Source organism: Centroberyx gerrardi, chromosome 21 (assembly GCF_048128805.1).
Source record: "Centroberyx gerrardi isolate f3 chromosome 21, fCenGer3.hap1.cur.20231027, whole genome shotgun sequence".
Lineage (NCBI taxonomy): Eukaryota > Metazoa > Chordata > Actinopteri > Beryciformes > Berycidae > Centroberyx > Centroberyx gerrardi.
Window position 1 is genome coordinate 17739637 of NC_136017.1, and position 14805 is coordinate 17754441.

General features: G+C 37.8%; 1 protein-coding gene across 4 annotated transcripts in view; it reads right to left on the bottom strand.

Moving 5' to 3' along the window:
* Positions 1–9381: 9381 nt before the first annotated feature.
* dgkza (diacylglycerol kinase, zeta a) overlaps positions 9382–14805 on the bottom strand; it is a 116153-nt gene continuing 110729 nt past the window's right edge. The window contains exons 36-37 of one of the 4 annotated variants that reach the window (XM_078291039.1): positions 13794–13893; positions 9382–12861 (exon numbers count right to left, since the gene is read on the bottom strand). In XM_078291039.1, the coding sequence (XP_078147165.1) occupies positions 12745–12861; positions 13794–13893 (217 nt within the window). In that variant the 3' untranslated portion in view covers positions 9382–12744. The remainder of the gene's footprint in view (positions 12862–13793; positions 13894–14805) is intronic. The other 3 variants (XM_078291040.1, XM_071916769.2, XM_071916770.2) reach the window with 3 other exon arrangements.

Below are 14805 nucleotides of genomic sequence, written 5' to 3' on the forward strand. Positions count from 1 at the left end.
ATGCGCTTCGTCAGATGGCCTCTAGAGGGCGTTTTTGACTGTGAGATGCAGCGTTTTCTATACAGAGGCACAAAATCAAAAGTTGCCCAGTGTATATAAAGGGATCTAAATGGATCTCTAATGCACCTGATGTCGCATCACATCATGTCTGTAATTTGGAGATGTACAGACAGCAGACCAGCAGCATTGAACTCAATCCAGAGTCTCCCGGTGTGAAAACAAAAGTGAAACTTAACATTCCACAGTTAGTAACGGGGATTTGTAGACAGTAACTCTTATGTTTGCCATTTCAGAGGTTCCAGTACTGCAGCACTTGGCCTTCCACCATAGTGCCTCCACAATAGGCTGCTGGGAGATCCCATGGTAGGTAGGAGATACAGCAACTGTGGGAGTGTTTGTGTCCACTGAGGTAACCTCCACATTAGTTTATCTCACTTCTCAGTGTACAGAGTGTGGATGTGCTCTCAGCAGACAGCAACTAACAGGCTGTTTTGTAGGACGTCTGCCACTGCTGCTTTGCTTTGTTTGCCTTGTTTTACTTTGATTGATTTGTTGTTTTTTTATCAATTGTCTTAATAAACACTAATGTCTGTAAGGTGTGGTGATCACGAAGATTCCTGAGTGATCCCACGGCTGTGATTTACTACCTCTAACAGTGTAATTGTTTGTTTGCTCCTATAGTGAGTGGTTGCAGCTGTACTCACTCTGGGGTGGTGCTCAGTATAGCAGCTCCTTCCTATTGCATGCTTTCCTGTATTGTTAGTGTGTTGTTAATCTATCACTTCTTTTTCCTTTGCAGTGTGCGGTGTAAGCCGGAGTTGCCATTTAATACAAGTGAAAGTCCCAAGGTGGCATAGTCAACCTATTAAATCAGATCTAGTTGAGCCATTCCCACGCCCCGTCACATTTGCATGGTTTAAAATCAGTAGCACATGAACTACTTTTTTATCAAATTTGTGATCATTTTTATGGTATTATGCTTTATTGAACACTACAGTAGGTGGGGGGTGGGACGGTTGCAGGTCGGATCTGAATCCAGGACATCGCAGCCATATGGTACATGCCTCAGTTCAGTTCTGTACTTTATCCCAGATGGGAAACTTGGTTTGCAGTCAGGATTCAAAATAATCAAATTTAGAATTCCTTTCATCTCTAACTTACTAGCATTAAATGTGGCTAACTCAAACTTTTTCACCATGTTATCTCTCTGGGCTCAGAATCAATAGAATGTTTGAATGTTGAGGTCCCATTAATAAAGTTCACCGCCATGAGAGTAGAAAAAGGCACTCTGCCATGTACAGTAATGATGGACAGATAGAGGGGTCTTTTGTCGGATCTATGTAGTAAGGTTATTTTAGTGCAATTTTAAGTCTTGATTTTGAGGGTAATTTTCACAGGGGTCCACAAAATCTAAACAACTCAGTGTAATTGTACCAAACTTTGTTTATGGTGAGCTAGTGGGCATACAAGTCCACCTGTGAAATGGCATTGAGATTGGTTGTAAAACGGCAGAGATATCACCGTCTGAAAATCGCTGTTTTACATTGAGAGGCTGACAAGCGCTAATTATTCTTATTATGTATCAATCGCTGAAAATCACTGTTTTATAATGAGAGGCTGACCAGTGCTAACTATTCTTATAATATTCCTACTATTCCAACTATTATTAAATATATAGGCATGGCTAAGCCTGTTTATGTTCGTTAACACTCCCAGTGTCACCTTCCCTTCCCATTTTACTCTTGTGAAGCATTTTACGACTTTGCTCTGTGAAAGGTGCTATATAAATAAACTTATATATAACTTATATCTATCCCTTAACCTAATGAGATTTCATATCCAATATTGACCTTTTATCCGTCTGTACATACTGTAATTGTACACATTGGTACAAATGACATCAAGCTACAGTATGATAAATATATAGTAATAACTACCTTTTCCTTGCATGGTTTAGAAAATCAAACCAAGTCATGGAGGAACATTTTGAAAGCTGACATATTTCAATTTAATTTAAATAAGATTTAAATGAAAGATTTAAAGCAGCCCCGAATTGACTGCAGTTTGGCCTTTGAGTGGTAACACTCTGTTTTGTCTGTTTCATTCACACTAATTTCTATTCAAACTTAACTCTCTGCTGAAAACTGACAAGAGTTAGGGGTTTCTTTCTCTGCTTTGAGCTTGACTTACAGATAGAGAGACAAACACACACACAGAGTTGAGACCTGGAGACCATTAAAGCTAAAAATAGATGACATTTGAACAGTAACTGTAAATGGGGGGAGGACTTACCGATAGAGGGAGGAGGGAGGGTAGAATGATAAATAAAAGAATGGTGGATGAGAGGGAAGGATGAGCGGGTGGCAAGGAAGGAGGGAGAATGCGAGATTAGGGAGAGAGAGTGGGATGCAAGTCCAACAGTATACTAAAAATGTTTGTGTAATGGCAGTTATTACAGATGGGGTTTAACACATGAAAACAGACAAAAAAGAAAGAGGTCCTTTGGTGGCACAAACAGAGATGTTTTATTAATTTATTTACATGGTTACAAACATAGTGAGAAAAAATACTGTGAATGTTTCAGCACTTAAGACTATCATCAGTAGCACCCACCATGGCAGAACAAGTGATATAGTGTAAGTAAACAAACAATGTTTAGAGGATTTAGACTTATTTATGAAATTAACCCAACTGCATTTTTTACTCTTGTTCTGTGTAATTTTTATGATTTATTTTTATTAATTATTAGGCCTGCTAAAAGGGCAAGTGCGTTACATTTCAAATATTTTGCTCCCCCTCGGACCCCGCCCTCTACTCTGCAAGTCTCGTGTGATGTACTGTATGGCACTATCAACCTCACACAAATACGTGAAATGAACACGACTTGTTAGCAAATTATGTGTTGGTGGCATGAACTGTTAAAATTCTGTGTTCCCAGCGCAAAATGGTTATGTGAAATAGGCATAACTATAAATAGGAAGTAGCGTGGTGGAAAGTAAGGGTGTTGTGGTCAGGGTGGTAGATGGGTGTACATGTTTAAGGCTTCAAGGCCAGCAACCGGAGTTCAATTCCCAGCTTCTACAAAGGACAAAGTGAAAATTCTGCGTGTTTGAATAAACACAATGAAATAGATCTCAAATTACATCAGTTTGGCCTCTTTTTCTTTTTTAGACTAGTCGGGTAGTCGGTTACATAACTTTTGTTTAAACGGCAATATTATTAAACGGAAATGGAACCCAGCAACTCTGTGTGAAGCTGTGTAGGCTTCGTTGTTGTAGTAAGCTAACGCTCCTCCTGCCAGGCTAACGTCATGAATTCATGTTACAGTACATGTCCACAAATAAACATTTGTCACAATTGTTTTTTCAATGGCTGGATGCAACTTGTTAATAAGGACTATATGCAAAAACGTCCAAAGTGTGGTGAGAATAAGTCAGCCTATGTCTTGACTACACCTTTGTCTCGTGAACAAAGTGTGACAGGTAGGTGCCGGTTAGCTTAGCTAGCTAGGTAGCTAGCTAGTTAGCTATCAGCTTTTCTACGACGAACAAAGCTATGCTAACAACGGTAGCTAGCTGCCAGCTCACGACACACACTAGCTCTGACCAGAACTCTGTATTAGAGTTCAGGACTACTGCCGTAGGCAGCGAGACTTTCAGAAATAAGTAAATCCATGTAGAAGGCAGGCTCTCTGCAGACACACACACTGTCACACACTACCAATGGGCCATAAGTCATGATTGAATAGGATGTTTGGATGAGTTTATGCTATTTCAAGGGGAAAAATCCTGCTCAGTATGCCTTTAAAGTCTCTCTTTTTGGGCATGGCACTGCAAAGGTCGGCCAAACTCATCCATCCGTCACGGCATGACACTTCCTCAGCAGCTCTGTATATCACAACATGAATGATTTTAGACAATTGCCCATATGTGTCAGACCCCTTGGATTGGCATCATTCAGTCTAACAGCACCTTCCCACAATTCAACAATGCACCCAATATTTGCTCTGCCTCTTCTCAGTCCAAATTGGCAAAGGCAGACATTGTTATTTGGATGCTTTGCACAATGAAAGAAGTAATGCCAGAGGTACCTGGCCCATTCAAACACAGCCAGGGATTGTTTTGGTAGATCAATCTCTATCCCAATGAGTCTGTAAAACATTTTACTGTTGTTGGGTGAAAAGCTTGCATATCTAGTGTGGCATTTTACATTTTCTTTTCATTCTCACCTGGAATTGTGATTGGTTGAACAAATACAAATACGCTTTCGATTTTTTTCTCCCGTTTTTCTCTTTTCTCTTTTAGAACTTGACTCCACTAAGCAAGTTGAGGTGTTTTATTAAACCGCTCAAGGTTTGACAGCAGATCCAGAATGAATAATGAGGAGAAACGAGCAATATAGGTCAAGCCTGGCATTTGTTCCCAGAAAACAGTACAGCTGCTCTTTGAATACTGACAATAAGACAACATGATCAATACATTTGATCTGGAAGGGAAATACTGTATCACCCTGATTGGATCAGTAGTGTGGACTATAGGAGACACACCATCCTGGATGAAATGTATGAGAAATCCATCTTTATTCTTGGCGAGTGGTATTTAAACCCAACTTTTTCTGAAGGTGAGATCTCGACAGTGCAAGAGAGGCAAAATTAGAAAAATCTCATTGTCCCCATATTGTTTATTCCTGTTTCGATAACCACAAGAAGGTCAAACCTCTACTACAAAATGTTAAATGTCAGATCCTTACGTCCTTGCAGGGATTCAGCTACAGACCTTGATAACAACATTAAAGGAAGGTTAAGCAGGGAAAGGAAGTATTATAGATAATTGGACACAAACCATGTCTATCTCTGTAACAGCAAATCCATAGCAGTAAATATCCATCTTTTAAAGGTCCAGTGCAAGATTTTGTGGTAATATACACTGCCCGTCAAAAGTTTAGGGACACCTGATTGAATGTACTATGTTCTTCATGATCTTAAAGCCATTTTGATCTAAAGGCTTATGCTTAAATGCCTGAAATTAGTTTCTTAGACAAATATAAATAGTGAAGTTGAATATGTATGGATTTCTTTCCAAAGCCTTTGCCTTATCATCAAGGCAAAGGGTGGCTACTTTAAAGAATCTAAAATATAAGATAGTTTTGATTTGTTTAACTTTATTGGTCACTGCATAATTCCATTTGTGTTATTTAATAGTTTTGATGTCTTTACTTATTATCAGGGGTGGGTAGTAACACATTACAAGTAACGCACGAGTAAAAAAGTAGTTTTTTTTAAGGAACGTACTTTTAGTTCTTTTTTTTAAACTGTACTTCTACTCTTTACTCGAGTATATTTTTGAGCCAGTAATCTACTTTTTACTTCACTACATTTGCCATTTATACCTTTGTTACACCTAGTCTGCTCTAAATGCGGGGATTGAGTGTCGGGGGGGAGAGCGCGTGAGGAGCACTTCTACTGCAGATGCCAGCTGCCTGGAAGAAAAATAAGCACCACCTGTCTTTTGACCACGATGCGATGATGACGGAGCAAAACCCAGAACAAGAGGCAGCTTCCAACAAATGGGTATCCCCAAATGAAAAATGTGAATGGAAAGACGTTTTCATTCTCTAGTTGATTGACTGAGGTCTTGGTACAGGGAGTAATACTACAGAACAGAAAATCTGAGTTTTAATTAATTGTATTGTATTCGGTATCTACTGCATTTTGGGGCTGTAATAGGTTTGGTTACTTTGATAATGTCTGTAAATACTAGAGTTAAACAGACTTATATTCTGTTTTATAAAGGGCTAAGAAAGTTTTATCAAAAAGTGCTGTTTTTTCATTATTTTGCACTATTGCAATATTCATACACACCCTAAAAAATATTAAAATGGAAAGTAACTTGTACTTTGAGTAATTTATTAACCAGGTACTTTTTTACTTTTACTTGAGTAGGTTTCTCAAATGGTAATTTTCACTTTTACTTGAGTCATTTTTTATGGGAGTAATTGTACTTTTACTTGAGTATAGATTTTCAGTACTCTACCCACCACTGCTTATTATTGTAAAATGTGTTAAATAGTAAAAATAAAGAAAAATGTGGTGTCCCCAAACGTTTGACAAGTAGTGAACATTTTTTTTTTATTTCTTATTTTTAGTTGGATTTGCAGATGTAAAATGAATATTGTGGAGCTTTCTTAAACATATGTCAAAATGCATAAAACTGTTTAACTACAAATATTGCAAATGTAAACGAACATTTTTCACCTTCAAAACACATAAAAGCACATCAACCTCTTGCGTACTGTTAGTCCTTATATCAAGACTGAGGTCAGTGAGTTTTTACAGATTTATTCAGTGTCATGTTTAACTGGTTTAGTTGGTGGAGTGTCCCATCTGTTCAGGTTTGGATTACAGGATGGACACAGATGGTATGTTTCTATTGGAAATCTATAGAGATACAGAGGACAGTTTTAGTACAAGCAGCAAATTAATGAGAGAGTTTAAACACACACACAGAGACATAAGAAATCCATCAGTCTATGCTAGTGGGGTCATCCAAGTTCTATATATTGAATATGTGATTTACATGAATTTATAATGAATTACCCTCTCTCTGTGTGGACAGCTTCTCAGCCTCGGTATTAAGTATTTTGAAATTGTTCTTCTATCCAGGAAGAAACATAAGCACACACTCTCATTTTGACTACTAAATTCACTCTCCTAGCATGCAATCATATATTCATGAAAAAACAAAGGAACACACAGGAAAAGATGGACTTATAGTCATTCTCAAATATAGTGTCCTCATTTATTATCTTTATATGTCAATAATATCCCAAACACCAAAAACAAATGTTGAGATTTATATGGCTACAAATTATAGAAATATCAATGAGCTTTGTTAAAAACAGACAAATATTCATACATCCACTGATAAAAAGACTACATCAGACAAAAATATTGAAAGATTTAAAGCTATTTCACACCAATGCTTTTACCAAAACAAGAATGTAAGAATAAACAGGACAGAATAAAGAGTAGATTGGCCACAAGGAGGGAAGTAAAAAAAAAAAAAAGATCTAAAGCCGTTTCACATCAATGCGATGCATAAAATGCAAACGTTCGAATGCAAAGCTAATCTTAAGACACCAACACAGTTCAAATTTTACACACACGCACACAAAATTGAGCTAGTCTTCCTTTTTGCTACACAAATGTGTACAAGCAGTTTTAGAGGATGAATGAAAATCAGTTTTTGCTTTATTGCTGTACAAGTTTAGGACACAAATCATTGTCCATTTGGAAAATCTCAGTGTAAAAACTTGTATTGCTTAAACTATGATCCAAAATGGGTTGCAGGTTACCTGACTTCTTGTGACAAGAGAACTGGTTCGCTTTACATAAAGGCAGTGAGCAGTTCACATAGCCGTGGTCAGTTAGTCCAGGTTGTACTGTGTACTGTGGTCTCCATGTTGCCTCTGCTTATCCAGAAGAGCTGGCTCCAAACAGGGAACAATGTCCATCACATCACCATGCTAACACGGATAACATGCTAATGCTGCTTTCTATTCAAAGTGCGTAGCCTAAAATTCCCAGCAGGTTTTAATTACTACCTCAGTGCGTTCCAGTGGTCCAGCTCAGGAAAACCAAGGAAGTAACATGAACCTGTTTATACGATTATAACACTGTTACTTCATGCAACAGCTAATGTTATGTCACTGATACTTAGCAACGTTAGCTAGTTAGCATAGAAAGTGATCATCTGCATGACTCTTGTTTTTCTTGATTTTGGCGACACCTTTGGTGATAAGCGGTCAGTGCTTCGGTGATTTGCACCCAATGTAGGCACTGGCCCAACATACTGTAATGATAAAGACACTCAATGTAAACTGTAAAACTGTACAATTTTTTCTGCCGTCGTACATTTATTCCAAACAATCTGCTGTTGTTGCTTCCGTAAACGTTCCATGTGGCAGAGGAGGTTTCCTCAGAAAGAGGGACCTATCATAGGTGTTTAGAACAGCAAATGTAAAAGCTTTCATGAACTAGCTATGGGTTGAATCACTGTTGTATGGTGTCAATCAGCTATGGAGAGTAGCAAAACAGACATTTACTTAAATTAAAAAGTTGCATATTATTACTTTAACAACTGTAACTCAACTTTGCAACTTTACATTTCAAATTTATAACCATTTAACCATACAGGTGTTTTGATAGTTTTAAAGACATGCAATGCTGAAAATCAAACTTCAGTGTATTTTGAGGATTATAAACATGTTAAAAGTAATGCTGTTTACAATATATGCTGCCATATTGATGTGGTGTCAGATAACTGCATCTCAGAAAACTCAGGGTTGAGAAAACTTGCCTGAGTTTCCTACTTGGAACTTGTAGGGCCATTCCATTGTATTTTTCCTGGTAGTAATTTTCAACTTCCCGACATCTCTGAAACGCAGCATAAAGACCAGCTGACAGAAAATCATCAGTTACTTTAGCAATGATCATGGAGCAGGACTGTGGAGCCAATATCTCTGCCTCCGAAAACATAAAAGGCCAAGCTCTCTCTACTTCTGGCTCTGCATGTGCACAACACTTTAAACTTCCCCAAAAAAGTAAAAAAAAAAAAAAATTCTATCCCTCCCGCAAATACATCCCATTGTCCAAGTTTGTGGGACATTAAAACAAGTGGTCCTCAAGTAGAAAGTCAATTGGGGGAAAAAAGTAAATAAATAGCAGTGTCACCATGCTGTCCTCTTCTGGTTTGAGGTGGAAACTCCCTCTGCATTCATGGGACTTTCCAACTAATGACCACAGATCTCCAAGCTCCTACATGTTCAAGAAGTTACCAACCAGCACCTAGCGGCTTGCAGTAATAATGTATCAAAGGTTGTGGTTGACATTCAACACAAAGTTTGGCAACTTGCCAAATTGCCATGATTGTAGGGAAGGCATTGGATTGTCCTTTTGCATATATTGTTGAAGGTTGGAAAACTGGCCATGACTCTACGTTTTGTTCAATAAAGGGATGTTAATATTCAAACTCTGCTCCTATCAAAGATAAACCAGTGTGTATCAGTTATGTACACTGACAGTCATGTGGCGACTGGAAACCACGGAGACAATTTTACAATAATTGTCTCTTAAAGGAAATATCATCAATTCCATATACTCCTGTAGGTGCAACTGCAAGAAAAAATGTGGAAAATATCTTCCTGGAATAAAGACTGAGGCTGGGTTGCACCAATAAAAGTCATGTAAAAATACACATGAATTTTGGACACGTGGGTTTGCATGTGAAATAAAAAAATGTATACGTTAAACAAACATTGTCACGTGTAACGGCAGGTGACTACATGTGAAAAACACTTCACCTGTGATCTGAAGTACAAACTGGAAAAGGTGAAAAAAATTGTTGACATGAATACCAAAAGTGTTTTGAATTCACATGTATTTTGAAGTTTTTTGTAAGGGAATTTAAAGTAACATTATTATTTAGTAAAACTAAGTTTAAAATGTGTTGCAAAATTGTTGTTTTAAATTTAGCCCAAGTTTAGTCAATCTAATATTTATGATTTAAACCTAAATTAAAATGATTTAACCAAGATTACAGCAATTGGTTCACAAAAATGGAAAAAAACAATGTGTGCTTTGGTGAGAAGAAAAACTAGCAATAAAAATAAAAAAAGTAGTCCCAGGCTAAATTCTCTTCTTTTGAGAAAAGAATCTTGTGGTCAAGCTAATGGAGAGTTTTGGTTCAGAGTTGACAACACCACTGCCAATAAAAAGAACAATGCATGTTTTGAATTGGCAGTAGCCTCAGCAGGAGGGAAGGAGAGGAGAGACGATCCCAACTCAAAGCCTGTTGGAGGAATATGAGAACAAAGGTATTACATTAAAACTCAACTGTGTTTAGTTTGCCCCTTTTCTTTCTTTGAGGAACTCTCTTATCCACCTGAAAAATACTGTCAATTTGACTTTTAAACCACTACAACTGTCAGTGTAAAGTTAACCCCTGCTCAAAGTTTAAAGGGGAAATAAGTAAGGATTTTACTGTCCCATAACACCAAATGACCATAATATACTGTATATAGGGGGGTATTTTTTAACACATTTCAGCTCTGAAGGCTAAAACGCCTCGTTCTCAAGCTAAAAAAGCAAAAAACAAAGCGGTATTATTATTCCAGTATTCAGCATGGTGTTGTTGCAATTCCAACTGGTGCCTATAGAGGTCGATAGAACACATAGATTACTTAATGCACCTTTAAGTCACAGTTTCAAGTTTTGGAGTAACAGGACTGAAGTAAAAAAAAGAGGTTTGAAAAGAAGGTTTGAATTTAATCTTAGTTTTTAAACTAGGTTTTAAGTTTGGTGCAACAGAATTTATTGATAAACCATGATTTAATCCAGTTTAAAAGTTGGTCCGTGTTGGTGCAACCCACCCTTAATATAACATTCTCGATAGAATATGCACATTTGATCCTCTTTTTTTCCCCGTCACGAATAAAAAAATGACTTTTTCACCTTTTTCAGCTAATTTACCATGTCACAATATACACCTATTTAACAAATGCCAAAAAGTACAAACTTTTTATTTTCTTGTATTTTTTACATCAAAATCCCATTACTTTTGCTTCCTGGAAAATGGTGTATCTTTAGTAAGTAGATGTACATAAAAATTCAAACCAATAATACCATCAAATATTTTTGAAAAATCCCGCCCTTCTCATCAAATAGAACTGCTTTTTTCTCCCTAAAGATTGGTTTACACTTTTGAATGATCCAAACCAAACCAAAAGTTGTTAAGAAAAGCACTGCTGTCAGATGAATACCTAATATATCAAAAAAAAAAGTCAACATGTCATGTGAAATAAGGAAAGTTTTTCATGTGACAGAAACAAAATGTTTGCTTTCACTAAAGCCATTTTGCATCCCTCCAGGTAAAGCAATACATTTCATGAGGGGATGCAACATGTGAAGACTTAAATCAACTTGTGATATCAGTAACCTCAACCGATATCATGTGGTATCAGTGCTCATCAATAGCTTGAATTGTAGGCCTTAACACATTGTGTAGCTAGTAGGTCCATACATACTAAGTCCATTCGGGCACATATGCTATATCAACCAAGGCTGGGGTCAATTCAATTTCAATTCAATTCAATTTTAAAGAAGACTGTCATATCCATCCAATTAAGAAATGATTGAGAATTACTGCTCCATCATAAGAAAATGAATTGAAGGTTTTCTTTTCTTTACATTTTGGATTGGTTGAATTGAGTGTGAATTCATCTCAGACCTGGATTTTCAACCTTAAACATTCAATCATAAAGGCATTGAAAAACAATTAAATCATCAAAAATATCATAAATATTCATTATCTCTGGAATAGTCAACAAAATACAGTATGTACAATACACAGATATAGCGATGTGGTTAAGTGAAATAGAAGACCCAAATTTTATTCAACACAGTGTTGTCCTGTGGGGAACCCAAGATGTTCGGTATGTTCACAATGTAGCTGATGATGCACCTTAAGCTCAATGAAATAATCACACAGCTTCATTACATCGCTCAAAACAGCCATGTGACGGATACCGCTGAATTGGGCTGATACTCTTGGGTAATGATAGACAGAATCTGAAGTCGCTGCTTCTTTTTTTTTTAAATTGATCCCATACTTCCAAGTGCGTAGAAGTCCTCTACTACGGTATGAGCCTAAAGACCCACAAAAGTGAGCAAACGGGAATCTTATTAGAAGTGAAACCAAACTAACAAACTAAACAATCATACCCACCAAAACAACCCACCTCCATGGTTGCATGGTAGATGGTCTTTGTCTTGGTTTGGCAATGCGCTCCTCCTAATCTGCCATCACCGATTCAAGTCTTTGGAGTAGTTTGATATGAATCTCCTTAAAGAACAAGTCTGTCCAAGGCAACTCTTTGACTCCCTAAAACCATCTTCATCATCAACAAGGTTAAAAACTACGTCACGATTATTCCAACACCACCATCTCAATTTTCTTGTGTTTGTTTGCATTGTTTACTATTGAACAATTCAAAATTGAAGGATTGAATTAATGAACATCACATAATCTTAATGTTTATCTTCACCTTGATCGGCACAATCATCAAACATCAATGATTATTTTCATCTTTATCATCACCGGCATCATCGCCATCATTAAAAGCATCTTCTCTCCAAACAGCCACATCAGATTTGGCACAGCTTGCCGCTCAGTCTCCACTGTATGCTGCCAAGTAAAAGCAGAAATGCCTTAAAAAAAAATACGTTTTCCACTGGTCCCACAGTTTGTGAAGTTCCTCAAGGAAGGTCATTGTCATTGTTCAACATTTTGAACGGGCGTCACCTCTGTAAGGCCATATGTGACGCTGTTTTTAGAAGATCAGAGGGGATATTCTACATCTGAAGAGGAGACCTTGTCCACGCTGAGAAAAAACAGCATCTAGATTCAATTGAAACAGGCCTACCTCTGCTGGGTCCCATAACAAAGAGAGAGGAACGATGCTTTATTGAACCTGGGAATCCCATCTTGAAAACATTCTCACCATCTCCATAAAGTGCTCTACAGATGTCCTCAATTTATGTACTGGTCATCCTTTCTTGCACTGTACTGGTATCACCGAGTCGCCGTCGATCTCAAGGAGTTGAAGAACGACATGAACAACTAGACGGCGGTTTCTTCATCCTCTCTCCTTTTTTCGATTAACTAAAGGATGAAAACGATTCCAGTTTCAAACAGCCGTCTCCTGGTCCTCTCTTTGTATCATCTGGTAATGCTGTCTGTTCTCCAGATAGGCCGCTAGTTCGGCATCTTGGGCCTTCTCAGCCCTGTTTTTAGGAGTATCACCCTAATAGAGAGACAGAGAAAGACGGAGAGAAAGAGAAATACACAATTAAGTAAATTCTTTCTCCTATTTCAACTGTTCCTCCTTTCATTCCTTAATAAGACTAAGCACCAAATTCAGATTTAGATTCCTTCCTCATCTCTAGTTGTGGGTACCATTTCCTTATTATTATCATAAAACTCTGAATAACAGCCTGCCTATTATAGTAAAAAACAACCTGTGACCTTGATAGGACACACACGCACACAAACACAGACATACACACACACACACACACACGTCTTTTGTGTGTTTGTCTTTGGGGTTCTAACAGATTTGGAAACATCTTCACAGTGAGAACTTGAGATTGGTTTAAAATAGAAAGAAAGAAAGAAAGAGAGAGAGACAGAGACAAACAGAGAGAGAGAGAGGGATGAATACAGAGGAGAGGAACAAAGCGAGAGTGAGGGATAAATAGAGAGAGCAAGAGAGACAAAGACAGAGAGGTAGCGGAGCTTTATTCCAAGACCAGAGGGCGTAGAAAACAAGTGCTCCCAAAGCCTCTGGATTACACTTACCAGAGAGAGAGAGAGAGGGAGAGAGGGAGGGAGAGAGAGAGGGAGGGAGAGAGAGGGGGGACATAGAGGTAAAGAGAGATAGAGTAGTTTATACTGAATGTGAAATCATAGTCTATTCCCCTCTTTTCTCTCTTTCTATTCATCTCTCCCTCTTTCCATTCACTGCTCTGTCTTTCTCTCTCTCTCTCTCTTCATTCATCCTTCCCTTTCTCTCCCTCTCTCTGTATCTAGGTCATTTCTGCTGAAGTGAGTCCAGCCGCTCTGAAGCTCTGATCACATGGTTTTAAACCCCATTTGGAGAGAAAAAACAGGAAAAATGAAACAAAAATGAAAGAAAAGAGATTTTTTTGATAGATAGATATATAGATAGATAGATACCTGTAAGTCAGTTTTCATCAATGAGGCTCCTGCTTCTACCAGATAATGACAAATGGTCCTCTGACACAGAGATGCTGCTCTATGGAGAACTGTCTCTCCACTGGAGGGAGAGAGACATAGAGACAGAGTGACAGCGAGAGAGAGAGAGAGAGAGAGAGAGAGCATGAGTTAAAGACCTCGTTGCTGGACTTAGTGTACACCTATTCACCAATACAGGTCAAAAAAATGAAAAACATGTTGATTTCTGAGTGTAGACTGCTGCCCGCCCACTTCCTCCACATCTCATTAATATTCATATAAGCCCCTCCCACTGACGCTTCCCGCCCTAACTTTCTGTTTCATTGGGAAATATGTCAATACACGGAAGCAAATCGCGCTCTCCATGCCGCTTCATGGGGTCTTTAATAGCATCTCACATCTTCCTCATGCTGTGTTTACATATCTCCTTTCCAACTAGTCTGAGTGATAAGTGGAATGTTTGAAAAATAATAAGTGATATTTTAATGTAAATAAATGTATGTTTTATACGGAAGAGGATTAGGGCCGCATGTGAAAAATGTATTTGAGTTCTGAGTTTAAAGTCAGAATTCTAAGATTAAAGTCAGAAAATTTTAAATCAGAATTCTGAGATTAAAGTCTGAATTCTGACTTTAATCTCAAAATTCTGACTTTAAACTCAGAACTCAAATACATTTTTCACATAGTTTTGCTACTTCCTATCACTGATTGATATAACACAATAGTGATTCAACCTATAGCCAGTTAATGAAAGCTTTTACATTGTCTGTTCTAAACACCCGGTGTCTGGTAGGTCTTTCCTGGGAAAAATCTGCTGCACACAAAGTAATGTGTTTTATGTTTCTGGTTTGATTCTGAGGAAGAAGATTTTACCTCACTGTCGTGAATGTAGTCAGTTGGTTTTAGATTTTAAGTGTGAATGAACGTTAACCCTCGAAAGGACAGTGGATTTCAGGGGTTTAAGAAAAGGCCAGCAAAAGTTCTAGTCTACTCT